The sequence below is a fragment of the Mus caroli genome, unplaced genomic scaffold (assembly GCF_978045245.1).
Source record: "Mus caroli unplaced genomic scaffold, Mus_caroli_1 scaffold_7, whole genome shotgun sequence".
Lineage (NCBI taxonomy): Eukaryota > Metazoa > Chordata > Mammalia > Rodentia > Muridae > Mus > Mus caroli.
Window position 1 is genome coordinate 63,083,848 of NW_028227262.1, and position 13,235 is coordinate 63,097,082.

Genomic DNA, 13,235 nt, shown 5'->3' on the forward strand with positions numbered 1-13,235 from the left:
TCACTGAAAACTCAGTCCTGCCTCATTCTAGAATCTAGCTGAGGAGAAGAAGGACTCTGGGGTTAGAGGACTGATGTTCTCGCTCAAAGCTGAGAACATCTTAGATTTTAGGGGAAGCGCCACTCAGCCCCTGCTTCCCACCAAGCCCTAACAAAGTGACTAAGACCTCAGACTGCAGCTCCGTGAACCACCACGTGGATGGGAACCTTGGTCGACATTTTTGTTCCATGAGATGACTATCATGGCACTGAAGGGTCAGATCCACTGCCCCAGTGCTCAACTCTCAGGGGTAAAATAGCCTCAAAAAGGCAGTCTTGTTTCAGAGGACCTGCTTTTCTAGCAATGACACAAAGCATGGAGAATAGCAGGGGGCAGCAAGAAAGGAGGCGGTGTGTGTGTGTGTGTGTGTGTGTGTGTAGCTTCCAGTGCACAGGGAGGCTACACCACCCTCCTGACATCTTCTAGTTATCCACTGCTTCACAGATGAGAGATGTGCCTGGCACTAGGGATGCAGAAAAACCTTCTACTTTTGTTAAAGGCAAGGTTTCCAGTGTGCAACTCCCCCCACTTGCAAGAAGGTGAGCACTTGGTGGATGGTCCGTGGGAAATGTAAGTGGATAATGTATTTAGTGCGCTCAGCTGTTGCCTCCCTGAGTTTGCAGGTACTCGGAGCATTTACCTTAGCATACCTCTGAGCAAAACCATCTAACAAAGGACTCACTTCATAATGATATGCTGAGGATCTTGGGGTGGGTGAGATGGCTCAGCTGGGAAGGAGCTTATCAGGTGAAGCCTGAGGGTTGAGGTCAACCCCAGGCTCCCATGTAACGTTTATTGTTGAGAACCAACTGTACCAAGTTGTCTTTGGACTTGCACACATGTGCTGTGGCATGCACATCCCCCAACATCATACACATAATAAGTCAAATTCTTAAGAGGTGCTAAGTACTGTGTGTGATTCATTTACTGCTACTGAGCACAAAGATGCCGTAGAGCAAAAGATTAGCAGCAGAACTGTCACGATTAGGAATGCCTGAATTTAGTTTCTGTAAAGAGGGTTGTGACTTGGGAGCTACAGGGCTGCTAAAGTCCTCCCTCAATGACAGGGGGACACTCAACTGGATACCAAGGCCATAGGGAAGGCTGCTGTACCGGGATCAGGACCTGAGGCCAGGCTATCGGGCACAGTGTACAGGGTCTTGAACAATGCTAGTAGAGGATCTCTGGGCTTGGGCTAGCCTTGGTGACCACAGCAGCTGCCGGACACCAAGACACAGGGCGAGACAGGCTCATCTGCTGTAAATGTGCCTGTGTCTGCCCTTTATCTTTGCATCTCATCATATCAATTGCAAATCTGAGGTTCATCTTTCAATTCCACATGGACATCATGTGTGCTTTCCTTTATTATTGTACATTTTATTTCTTCATCAGTAGACTTTCTAAAAACATGTGTGTATCCTTGGAATTTGGGAGGTGGAGGCAGGAAAATCAGGGGTTTAAGGTCATCCTCAACTATATAGTGAGTTTGAGGCCAGCCTGGGCTCCATGAGCACTTGCCTGAAAACAACCAAGATGCTTTCTTTTTGTGACAGAGTCTTTCTATAGATAGCCCAGGCTGGCTTCAAACTCCTGCCTCAGCTTCCAAGCACCAGAATCACAGGCAGGAAACACTCTGCTTGGCTCATTAACAATTAAAAATTAAAACAAAAAAATTTATGTGGTTTTTTATCCATGTTTTGCCTGCATGTATGTTATGTGCACCACATGCATGCAGTGCCCTCAGAGGCCCTGGAACTGAAGTGCCAGGGGTTTGTGAGCTGCCGTGTGTGCACTGGAACTGAACTCTGGTTCTCTGAGGGGCAGCCAGTGCTCTCAACCAGAGTCAGCTCTCCACTTTCTCAACAACACAGTTTTGAAGGCCACCTAGGAGCCCTCTGCCCACCTGTTCTGGAGCTGCTTCCCCATTTTGGACATTTAAAGACTCCTCTTTTCACTCCCATGGGGGAATAACCTAACTTCTCTCTGTTTTTATAGCACAGATTCCCTAGAAGGGCCAAAGTGGGCCACGTGCTCTGCACAATGTTCAAGTTCTTGTTTAACACGTTAACACTAAGCTGCTCTTAAGGACCAGGCTAGGCTACATAGGAAGACCCTGTCACAGTCTGTCAAATCTCAGAAAGGTCACCCTGGCTTCCACACCCATCAGCCGCCATCCCATGACAAGTACAAGAGATGTCCCAAACTCTAGTGTCATTCTCAACACTATGTCAGGTTAATAGAGTAACATCCATGATGTCTGTCTCCTCATGGAAGTGGAAGGTCTTGAGGAGATGGCTTATTTCATCTTATTCTTCCAGATCTCCATCCATCATTGAGGGAAGTCAGGGCAGGAATGCAAACAGGAACACGAAGCAGAGGCAATGGAGGAGCACTGCTGGCTTGCACAGTGGCTCATGCTAAGTTAGCTTCCTTAGCACGCCTACAGACCAACCTAATAAAGACAATTACCTAACTGGGGTTGTTTTCAGGCAATTCTACATTGGGTCCAATAGAGAGTTAGTTACTACTAGGATAATCAGGACATTGAAGACAGCAAGTTACTCAACAAACATCTGCTATATAGAACGATTCCCAGGTCATTTTGGATTTGGGGTGCTGGGCTCCTCTTTGTCAGGTCTAACTATGGAATCTGCCTTCTTCCTCAGCCTTACTGCCTCTGGTCCTTTGCCACCTTCAGGTTTCCTCTTCTGCTTTTGCCAATTAGATTCGTCACTAAGAATCAGACTTCACTAAGGCAGATGTAGAATGGCTGGCCTAGGATGTTCTCATGGAAGACAGAGTAATGGCCCAGCCTGTGCATGACCCCTGGGTGTCTGCATGTGCCCCAGCTGGCCTGTGTTCCTTGGGCCAGCTGGGGCACCTAGTATTTTCCCAGTAGGACTCTGAGGCCAATTTCTTAAGCAGCCACTTTCTGTGTAGGTGGATGGTGGGAGGATGCTGGGGTTTTGTTGTTGTTTTCCTTTTTGTTTGTTTGTAGAACATGGATTCTGCTTTTGACTGGATTGATACTTAAATAGATGCTCTCCTTGGCCATGCCACAGCTACAGCTTGGGGGAGTGGCCAGTTCGATGGGAAATCTGCTAGGCAGCCAGGTGTAGTGAGGTACGGATCAATAAAATGGATCAAAACTGTCCATTTGGGAGCCAAGGCTAAGAGCACCAAGTCCTCCCAGTGTACAAGCGTGGCTTTCTTGAGAGAAGTCTGTCATGATCTGCTCTGGCTCTCTCAGCATTTGGGATGACACAATCATTGCAATTGGCCAGGCACGTTGGCATCATCCTGAAATCCCAGCACTTGAGAAGCAAACACAGAAAGAATCAGGAGTTCAAGGCTAATGTCATCTATATATGAAGTCAAAGGTCAAGGCCAGTGTGGCCTGCACAGGACCCTGTCTCCAAAGACCAAACCAAACCAGACCAAACCAATCACCATCCCTTTTTTTGGCAGGGCCAACACTTAGTTCTCCTTGGGGCTGGATACAATGAATGCCCTCCAGTCTCTGGCAGAGTGTTCTCAGCAATGTGTATAAAATTAATGTAAAACCCTAAAAACAACAATATAATAAGGTGTCCACAGGCCTAGATTCTAAAATCCTATGGACGTTAGCACTTGCCCAGCTTCCCCCCAAGTTGATGGCTGCTCTCCTATCCTAGCTCCACTAAAACCTGCCCTTAGCACACCCAGTGCTAAGCACCGCCTTCCTCTGCTGGCCTCATTGGATCAAGGCCCTCAGCTTGCATAGGCTTAGGCGGTGGTGTCCATAGTTGACAGCCTATTTCTGTTCTTACCAGTTAGCTCAGATGTTTACCAAGTGGCCACTGGGTTGTGCTCAAACCTGTTTACATGAGTTGTACTCATTATTGTATTTGAGTAATTTAATGATGCATTATGTAAATTAATTCACTATCTGCCTGGAAGGAGAGAGCTACTGTTCGTGTGAGTTGAGGGTGTTGGAAAGCTCCGATGAAGATGAGCACATTAAAGCTGATCTGCTGTCAGGTTCCCACGTAGGGGGAATGAGGGACAAAGACAGGAGAATCCTTGAATGTGCATGGGCCAGTTAGCCTGGCATACAGAGGAAAAAAAAGTATAGAGACCCTTTCTCAGACAAGGTGGTGGTCACAGATGGACAACCAAGTCCTTGCCCTGAACACTGAGTGCCTCTATTCCAAGGGAGTCTGAATGCTTTTGAATGTTGTTCATGTCCCTATAAGAGTCACTCAGTAACTCAGAGTTTGAAAAGCCACCAACTTAATCCCTTTCCTTTATCTCACTGATAGGAAATGGAGATGGAGGAGGCTTTATTTGAAAAGCAACAGACTCAGTACAATTTCCTCTGCAAAGCATAACAGGTCGGGAGGGGCCAGGGGATGGCTCACCTGTCCAGCACTTGCCCTGAAAACCTGAAGGATTGAGTTCCCATCCTCAGCACCCATGCAAAAAGCCAGCTGCAGAGACACAAACCTGTAATCCCAGCCATGGGGAGGCAGAGACAGGAGGATTGCTGGTGCTTGCTGTCCAACCGGCCTGACTGTATCAACAAACTCTTGGTTGAGGGAGAGACTTTGTCTCAAAAAATAAGGTGGATGGCTCAGCAATTAAGAGTGCTTCCAGTCTTGCTAAGACCAGGGTTTAAGTTAGGGGTCAGTTTCCAGTACCCACATGGTGACTTCCCAATCATTTGTAACCCTAGTTCCAGGGGATTCGACCCCTTTTCTGGATTCTGCAAACTCCTATACACACAAAGTAAACAAACGTAGGTAGGCACATATACAGAAATGAAGAGAAAAATCTTAGGACCAAAACTAGAAAAAGAAAATAAGGTGGCCAGCCATTGCAGATGACGCCGTATGTCTGTGAGCCTCTAGTCTCAATGTATATGTACAAATACACAAGCACATATACACCTGTACACACACACAAGCATACAAACATGAACATGCACAGGCATGTATCACACATACACACACACACACACACACACACACACACACACACACACACAGCAGGTAAAATGAGGAAGTGGATGGCGAAGGCATGCACACACCTCGGAAGGCAGGAAGACTCATTCCACCCTGCCGCTCCTCCATGCTAACTAAGCACTATGCAACCTTGCACAGGTGTGTGTGTGTGTGTGTGTGTGTGTGTGTGTGTGTGTGTGTGTGGTTTTATTCCGGGCTGGGGCACAGCAGGCCTCTTGTGCGAGAGACAGAGACAGAGATTTGAAACAGGTTAACCATGTACCTGGGTCAAACAAGTGAGCCTTCTAATTTTAGAATGACTTCAGCTTCACGTGTGGGAAAACTGCAGACAAAGGAATCAGGAAGCAGTTTGAAGTTCTGAAAGGCTTTTGTTGAAGGAGGTGAGCAATGAGGAGAGGCCTGGCTGGCCGGCTGGCTCGTGTTCCCTCTGCTTTGTAAACAAGCAGAACCTTCAAAGGCTTTCCCCTCTAGTCTGACCTGCCCTCCTTTCAGTGGAGCCCAGCCCAGATTCTCATCTGAGCAGATTGGAGTCCACAGTCCCCACTGATGCCTGACCTGGGCCCCACCTCCCCACGAAAGTAAGGATGGTGATAAGCCCTACAAAGAATCACGTGGTGACGTTTCTATGTTCATCATTTCTGAAAAGTCTTCCAGATACTAAATTCAACAAGCCAGTAAACACAGGGAGGCCGTATTCCATAGACAGTGACCAGGGCTAAGCATGAGGAATCAGAGGTGTAGACAGTTAATCTGAGGAGTGTGCAGGCAGGTAGGTGCTTGGCTCCCAGGGGCCCAGAGGGGCCCTCACCACACCTTCTTGGACATTACAGTGAGTCTCATGAGAAAAGAACCAGATGAGCAGCCTGGGAATGTGCCATCCTGCTGAGGGCGAGGCAAGCGGCTGCCCGATGGCTTTGCGACTGGGTGCATTCTGTCCTTTTAAAGGGGGGCATTAGAAGTGCCTTTTCAAGATAGGTCAGAGCTTTTTCCTGGGGAGGGTGTAGCTGGTGTTCTAAGCTGTGGGTGCCAACGCCCTCACCTGCCTCCAGCTGATGTTCTCTTTGACTTTTTATAAACAGACAAGGATAAAAGTTTATGTTCCATTGCATACATTAGAAAGATTTTGCTGAAAGGACCCTGATATAGCTGTCTCTTGTGAGGCTATGCCGGGGCCTAGCAAACACAGAAGTGGATGCTCACAGTCAGCTAGTGGATGGATCACAGGGCCCCCAATGGAGGAGCTAGAGAAAGTACCCAAGGAGCTAAAGGGATCTGCAATCCTATGGGTGGAACAACAATATGAACTAACCAGTACCCCCCTGGAGCTCTTGTCTCTAACTGCATATGAATCAGAAAATGGCCTAGTCGGCCATCAGTGGAAAGAGAGGCCCATTGGTCGTGCAAACTTTATATGCCTCATTACAGGGGAACGACAGGGCCAAGAAGTGGGAGTGGGTGGGTGGGGGAGTGTGTGTGGGACTTTTGGGATAGCATTGGAAATGTAAATGAAATAAATACCCAATTAAAAAAAAAGATGACAAAAATGTTACTGTCAGTACTACAGGTGGCTACTCAAGGTCATGAAATTTTTGTCATGGGGACTTACAACAATAAAGATCTGTACTTCAAAAAAAAAAAAAGTTTATGTTCCAAACTTGAGAACATTGATTTCCACTCCCGTGGCAGTTTATGGTCTAAATGACACACACAGTGAGCATTCAGCGACACTCCCAAGAAAGGTTCACAGGCCGGGTAGTCACCTGCCAGGTTGGCCCCTGGAGGGTCAGGAAGAGATGTCTGATCCTTTGTAGGGTTCTAGCAAGCAGAGGGTTAGGATCTGAAGATACAAGAGCAACCTTGAGGTACAGCACCCCTAGAGAATCAAATGCGTCTGTCCTTCTGTATGAAGCAAGAATCCAACTGAACTGAAACCCATGGATGCTCAAGTCCTTCCAGGACAGGGTGTAGATTAAACATGGACAGTACACTCATGTTCCCACACATTTAGTAATGTGTGTGTGTGTGCACATGTGTGCATGGAGGCCCAAAGTTAATATCCTTGTTCTTCACTGTATTGTTGAGTTTGACTCCCACTGCTTCAGCTCGTCTAACTTAACCAGCTTGCCCTAAGCTGTCTTGCCCCCTGCATCCTGGGATTACAGGGAACCCCCATGCCTGTCCATTTCCTACGTGGGTTCGGAGGATATGAACCCTGCTCTTCACAATTGCGCCAAGCCATCTCCCTAGCCCCTCTGTGCATTTAGAACAGACTCTTCATTACTATATACGCCAGCAGTGCATAGATAGTGGCCATACTGTTGATGTTTTGTAAATACTTTGGGGGAGAAAGTTTATACATATTTGCTATGCGTTCCATTTTCCCAGGTATTTCTGACCCGTTTATCCTTTGGCTTTCAGAGGCAGCATCTGTAGATATGGAGGGCCAACTCTGCAGGGCAGTTAGACCACCACTTTCCTACCTGGCTGTGTGCAGGCATCACCAATTGATCCTTGACAACAGTGATTCCTAAAAAGCGTAAAGGCATCTTCAGGATCTCCCTACCAGGCCTCCAAGGCCTCTCCTTGTCCATCAGGACAGCGTGTGGAGATTCTCAGGCTATTGCTCAGTCCAGTCCCACAGATGAGGGAATCTAAGCAGATAGTTGAGGACTAACATGCTCAGGAACTTGGAAAGTCTGAAAGTAAGTGGGCCCCACCACAGGATCCTGGCCTCCTCCCCAAGGCCCATGTTCTTCACTGTCCCACCCAAAGTAAACGCCTGAGAAGCAGTCAATGATGCAACCCAGTTTCCCATACCTCTGGGTTCCTCCACCCTCCGTATTTGGGGATCTAAGGAAAAGGAACAAAATAAGATCTTACCAAGAAAGTTCCAGAGCAACTGTCTGCTCTAATAGCATGCATGTTTCCTCCAATGCTTATAAAAAGCTCAGGGGACAAACCCTGTGCTCCTCTGAGCCTATGTCCCACCCTTGGTTGGCACAGGGAGCCTACAATTTCCTCTCCACAATGCTCTGTGATGCTGGGCCTCACCCTATGAGTGCCAGAGGCCCTTTGCTGCACAGTTGTCATTTGGGGGATTTATCAAAACTGGAGGTAGACCCATGTGCTTCTAGTTCTGGCCAACAGAGTAGAGAGCCATGCCCATTTGCTACTGTCCAGGAATTCCTCTTCTTAACCCCTAATGGAAGTTTCTGGAATTTAGTATATGAGCCCACCAATACCCAGGACATAGAGGGAGGGGAGCTTAGTCACTGAAGTCACTCAGTATATAAATAAATGGATTTTTCAAAAACAGTGTTCACCTGGAAAGAAGTACACATATTGGGCAACATAAAACAAAACAAAACAAAACACTCCATAATAATCGCAAATTAAAACTGAGGGCTGGGGAGACGATGGCCTAGTCAGCAGAGGGCCTGCTGCTCAAGTGCAGGGATCTGAGTTAGATCCCCAGAACCACCTTAGAGAGAAAGCTGTGGCTGAGTGCTTTCAATCCAAGTGCCCAGAGGCAGAGACTATAGGACCTTGTGGGCCAGCTGGTCTAGTCCATTTAAAGTACTCCAAGCCCTGAGAGACCCTCTCTCAAAACAGATGGACAGTGCTTCTAAGGCTGATGTTCAAAGCTGTTACCCAGCTTCTACATGCATGTGAGCACACGTGTGCCTATGCACCCATGAGCCAAACATGCACAGGGACATGGGAGCTGCCCCCACCTTAGGATTTCAGCTCTATGGGGAAGCAGATCTGGGTAGAACAGACTAAGCAGTCCTATTGGTAAAGTCACTTAAAAGAAGAGAAAGTGTGACAGGCAAGCCCAGCTTAGTCACCCAACCTTTGGAGAGTTCACAGTGACACAGTCACCACTGTTTGAACTTGATTGCTGGCCCCTCCCCCCGAGTCCCAGGACCCAGGTTATAAAGTGTGCAAAACCCAAGAGAACCAGTCCCACATCTAACTCATCCACCCAACTGAGAGCAGCCAGAGGCTGGGCAGGTAGCCACCTTGTTCCCAGAGAAGTGGCTTGGTGGCTTCTGTACAACACACAATGTTGTATGCTGCTCTGCCTGCTAACCTGGGCCTCCATGACAGTTTCAGACAGCAGAGCAGGGGACTGAGCAGACTTGGGGGCCTCTGTGTGAGGGAGGTAAACCCTAAATGCTTGCTGATGCTGGGCACATTCCCCGGGGGGAGGGGGGAGATCCAGAAGGGAAAGAGGGAACTGAGGCTTCTGGCAGGGTAGGCACGGCCCTTTTCCTGGCTGAAGAACCAGGTCTGCCAGGAGAGCCTGCAACACTTTAAAGAGACTCAGCCAGAGCCATTCCAGGGCCCCAAGGGAGCAGACTCAAGTGGGATACCCTCAGACCCTGTTTGCCTCAGGAGTGACTCAGTGGCCAGCAGGTCTCCATTCCACCTGGCTGGCCCACCCCCAAGGCCTGCATGCTTCAGGTGCACAGTTTGGTCTAGAAGGGTGCAAGGCAGAGCAGGGCCACGTACACAGCATCTCAGCTCCCCCCTCACCCCCCGCCACCCCACCACCCCGCCCTCCAAGCGGCCTGCTGAGATTTCCATCAGGTACCAGAACAAGTGGCAGCTCCTGCCTGGCCTCATGTCCAAGTTCCCTCATGCCCAGGCTGTGTTGCTATGGCATCTGGTACTTGCCAGATGGCTCAGTGGGTAAGTGCCTGTCATACAACCATGAGTACCTGAACACATGCACACAGTCCTGTCCCAACACACAGCAACGCAGGAATCAAAATCATTAAGACCACCATTACTATGCACAAACAGAGGCCACTGGCTAGGAGCCCAGGAAACAGAATGGGTTTCCCTGGGACACTGAGAAGGTGGGGGCTTTGTCTCCCAACTCTTAGGAGTACAGAGAGAGAGAGAGAGACAGAGAGAGAGAGAGAGACAGAGACAGAGACAGAGAGAGAAACAGAGAGAGAGAGACAGAGACAGAGAGAGACAGAGACAGAGAGAGACAGAGACAGAGACAGAGACAGAGAGAGACACAGAGAGAGATAGATAGAAATAAACCTAACCAAAGGTGCCACTGGGCAAATCTGGCAGGAGCTGCAGAAATCTAGTCATCATCACATAACCTGGTAAAGTATGGACAGCGTCAAGCTCTTCCTGCAGGCCCCATTTCACTTGCTCACACTGGGTGTCTCAACAGGTGAAGACGGCCCCTGCGGTACATATGTACAGCCCCCTCGGGCCATGAAGGCCTTCCACTAGGCTCTCCTCTGCCTGCTCAGAGGAGACAGATAGGGCTCAAGGTCAGAGACATATCCCTGGGAAGGAGCTTTCTAGATGAGAGGCAGGACCCACACCCATCCATACCCAGGGGAGGATAGACTCACCACTCAGGGGGGACGTGCTGTTCTCCAGAGCCTGGCACACAGCTAACAGGATACCTGTGGGGGAAGCAGAGAGGATGGGTTAGTGTCTCCTCAGAAGTGGACGTCCTTGGAGGCCAGGCCCTTTGAAAGGCAAAGACTTCAGGATTTTATGGAGGGGCCACTAGTTGTGTCTGGCTACCTCCTTTGAGGGGCTTGATACAAAGGAAAGCAGAGGGCCCTTGTGCCAAGACCAGGGGAGATATGCTCTGGGAGGGAGCAGAGGGAACGATTAGTGCCTTTCTCTGCCTGTAGTCTCTCCGCCTTTTGTGGTGGTTTCTGTTTGCTGGGTATGTTGTTGCCACCTTTTGGGTGTGAGGGTACAGGTTGGGTACAGCACTCCCATACTCACACAGGGGCCATGTATGACAGTTAGACTTCCCTCTAGCTGAAGCAATGTACTGAGACATAGCTGGGGTCTAGTGAGGAATCTCTGCTTCCCTGAGACCGGCTGTCCCTAGCCTAGGAGGATGGGGACCGCAGAGCATTGCACTGTCACAAACAGATGTACAAGGAGCCTGGCTGAGGACAGATGGCAAGAACTGTCACTGCACTGTTCCCTGAGAGGTCATGGGGAGGTACTCAGGCATATCCAGGCCCCATTAGGTGCTGAGCATGGCAGGGACAATGACCCATGAATGGAAACCCAGTGGTGGCACTAGGCAGGACCCTGGAAACTAAGGCTCCTATTGGTTTCCCTCATGAGACAGACTCTAATATAGTCATGAGAACTCCAAGACAGCACAGTGTCAAACCTATACACAGAGCCTCTCTATGACCTGTAAAGCCACCTCTGCCAACAGGTGACCCATATGTGTCCTCATGTTACAGTGGTGGAAGTTTCTGGAAACAGAGCAGTAAGTTCACATAAAATAGGAAGCTCTTGTGAGTGTTTGAAGGCAGAGATATGCCTTGAGCAGCCCTGCAGAGGAGGCTGGGCCTCAGGCAGACCGTTCTAGAAGGCTGATTCCCTAAGCCACTGCCGAAATCAAGATAGGTCTCGTCTGTCCCTCTACCACGTGATTGCAGAGGGTGCAACAGTGGGCTCCTGTTTCTCAGGAGAAGCGGTTCCTTCCTACAGCCCACATGTTCATAGGAGTCCCCAGACACGTTTCAAAGGGACATCTGTCATGTGGAACCCAGGGTTCTGTTCCTGCCAGAGCCAGAAAACTTGGGGGTTGCGCACTCAGAGCTGTGGGACAGTCACATCCTGACACTGTGGGCACTGACACAAATCACTGTGGGCTGAAGTCAGCCAGTGACCCATAATCAGCCAAAGCTGACATGGAAGGTGCCCGGCATACCTCAGGACAGAGAGTATGACCAGCCTGTCAGCAGCAACTGTTCCCAAACTACCGAGGGATCCTGATGCCACCTCCCTGCCTGAACCCTTTCTGTCAGGGCGAATTGCACAAACCTGGCACCGATCCTGGCCCCACCAGCTTCTGGAGGAAAGACAGGAGATTGCGTGTGTGCTGGGGCCAGTCCCTTGCCTGGCACAAAACTCTTCCATTCCTCTGCTTCTCTCTCACCTGTCAGCTGCCTATTGCCAGGCTCATGAAGGCATTTCAGGAACTAATTAATGGCTACAGAGAACACATGTTCCTCTGAGGAATGAACAACACTTTGCTTTTATTTATGATTCTAGAAAGGGTGACAATAACAGTTCCCTTCTGTACTTCCAATCCCCGTGATGCACTCGTTCCATTCTAGCTGCTGTGGGCCTTGGGACAGGCAGAATGAGGCCGAGCCTCTCGTTTCAGGTGGGGTTCCACCATTCTGCAACTTGCATGGGTTTCTGTATTCTTGCCTTGTCTGGTTCATGACCCTAGATGTAGGTTCCTCCCAGCCCCTCTGCCCTTGGGGATGCCCAGGAAACAGAGGCTTAGAAACATTCAGAAATCTGTTCAAGGTCCTATATTATGATGAGACTTGAGTCTGCCCACTTGCAGTGTTCACGACTCTGTTAAGTGACTGTGCCCTGGCTGGCCTGACACACCATTAGGTGTGTTCCCACCCAGTATGACTCTCCTGGCTTAACCTGTAAACCTAACAGGCCCAGAGGTCTTCCAGAGGCCACAACCTCGTCTCTTGAGGTATTTTTTTCCTTGCCCTCAGTTTCCCCATACGTCAGGCCCGAGGGCTGCTCCATCTGTATGTGCTGGGGAGCCAGCAGCCTCTGCACGTGGCCTGGTATCTGAAGGCCTTCTAGGAACATGGGCCTTGGCAGACATGAGGCTCTGAGAAGCCAAGGGGCCACCACAGAACTGGCTGTCACCACCAGGGCTCAGAAAGATACAGTCTAGGCTCAGACTCAGCAGCAGGAAGGAGCCATTAGTCCCTCTAGGCTGGATGTCAAAGCCACCTGGCACTGGTCCTGAGGATGGGAAGGCAGGCTGTAGGGCCACCCAGCCAGCTCTCCTCCCTCAAGGACAGGCATCCTTTCAAGGCTCTCCTGCCAGGGTCTCATTCTGATGTCTGTCTAAGTAGCTACAAAGTGGGGAAATCCCAACTGCACACTTCAAAAAGCCAAGGAGGCCAGTGTGTAGTGCTGAGGGAAAAGCCACCCACAACGGAAGTGTATCTTTAGGGAAGTCTGGTCTCTGCTTTCAACACACACTGGGACCCAGGCCTCAAGGCAAGGTGAACTCTCCACACTTATAATTACTGCTATTTGCGGCTCAGAAACTATTGGTAGAAACAAGGTTAACCCATGCATTGTGGGGTTGCAGAAGAGGAGCCACGCCCAAACCTATACATGATGGAATTGCAG

The 13,235-nt window shown here is 49.5% G+C and overlaps 1 protein-coding gene across 3 annotated transcripts in view; it reads right to left on the reverse strand.

Moving 5' to 3' along the window:
- Tgfa (transforming growth factor alpha) overlaps positions 1-13,235 on the reverse strand; it is an 81,719-nt gene that overhangs the window by 36,624 nt on the left and 31,860 nt on the right. For all 3 annotated transcript variants that reach the window (XM_085840418.1, XM_085840417.1, XM_085840419.1), the window contains exon 2: positions 10,427-10,480. In XM_085840418.1, the coding sequence (XP_085696544.1) occupies positions 10,427-10,480 (54 nt within the window). The remainder of the gene's footprint in view (positions 1-10,426; positions 10,481-13,235) is intronic.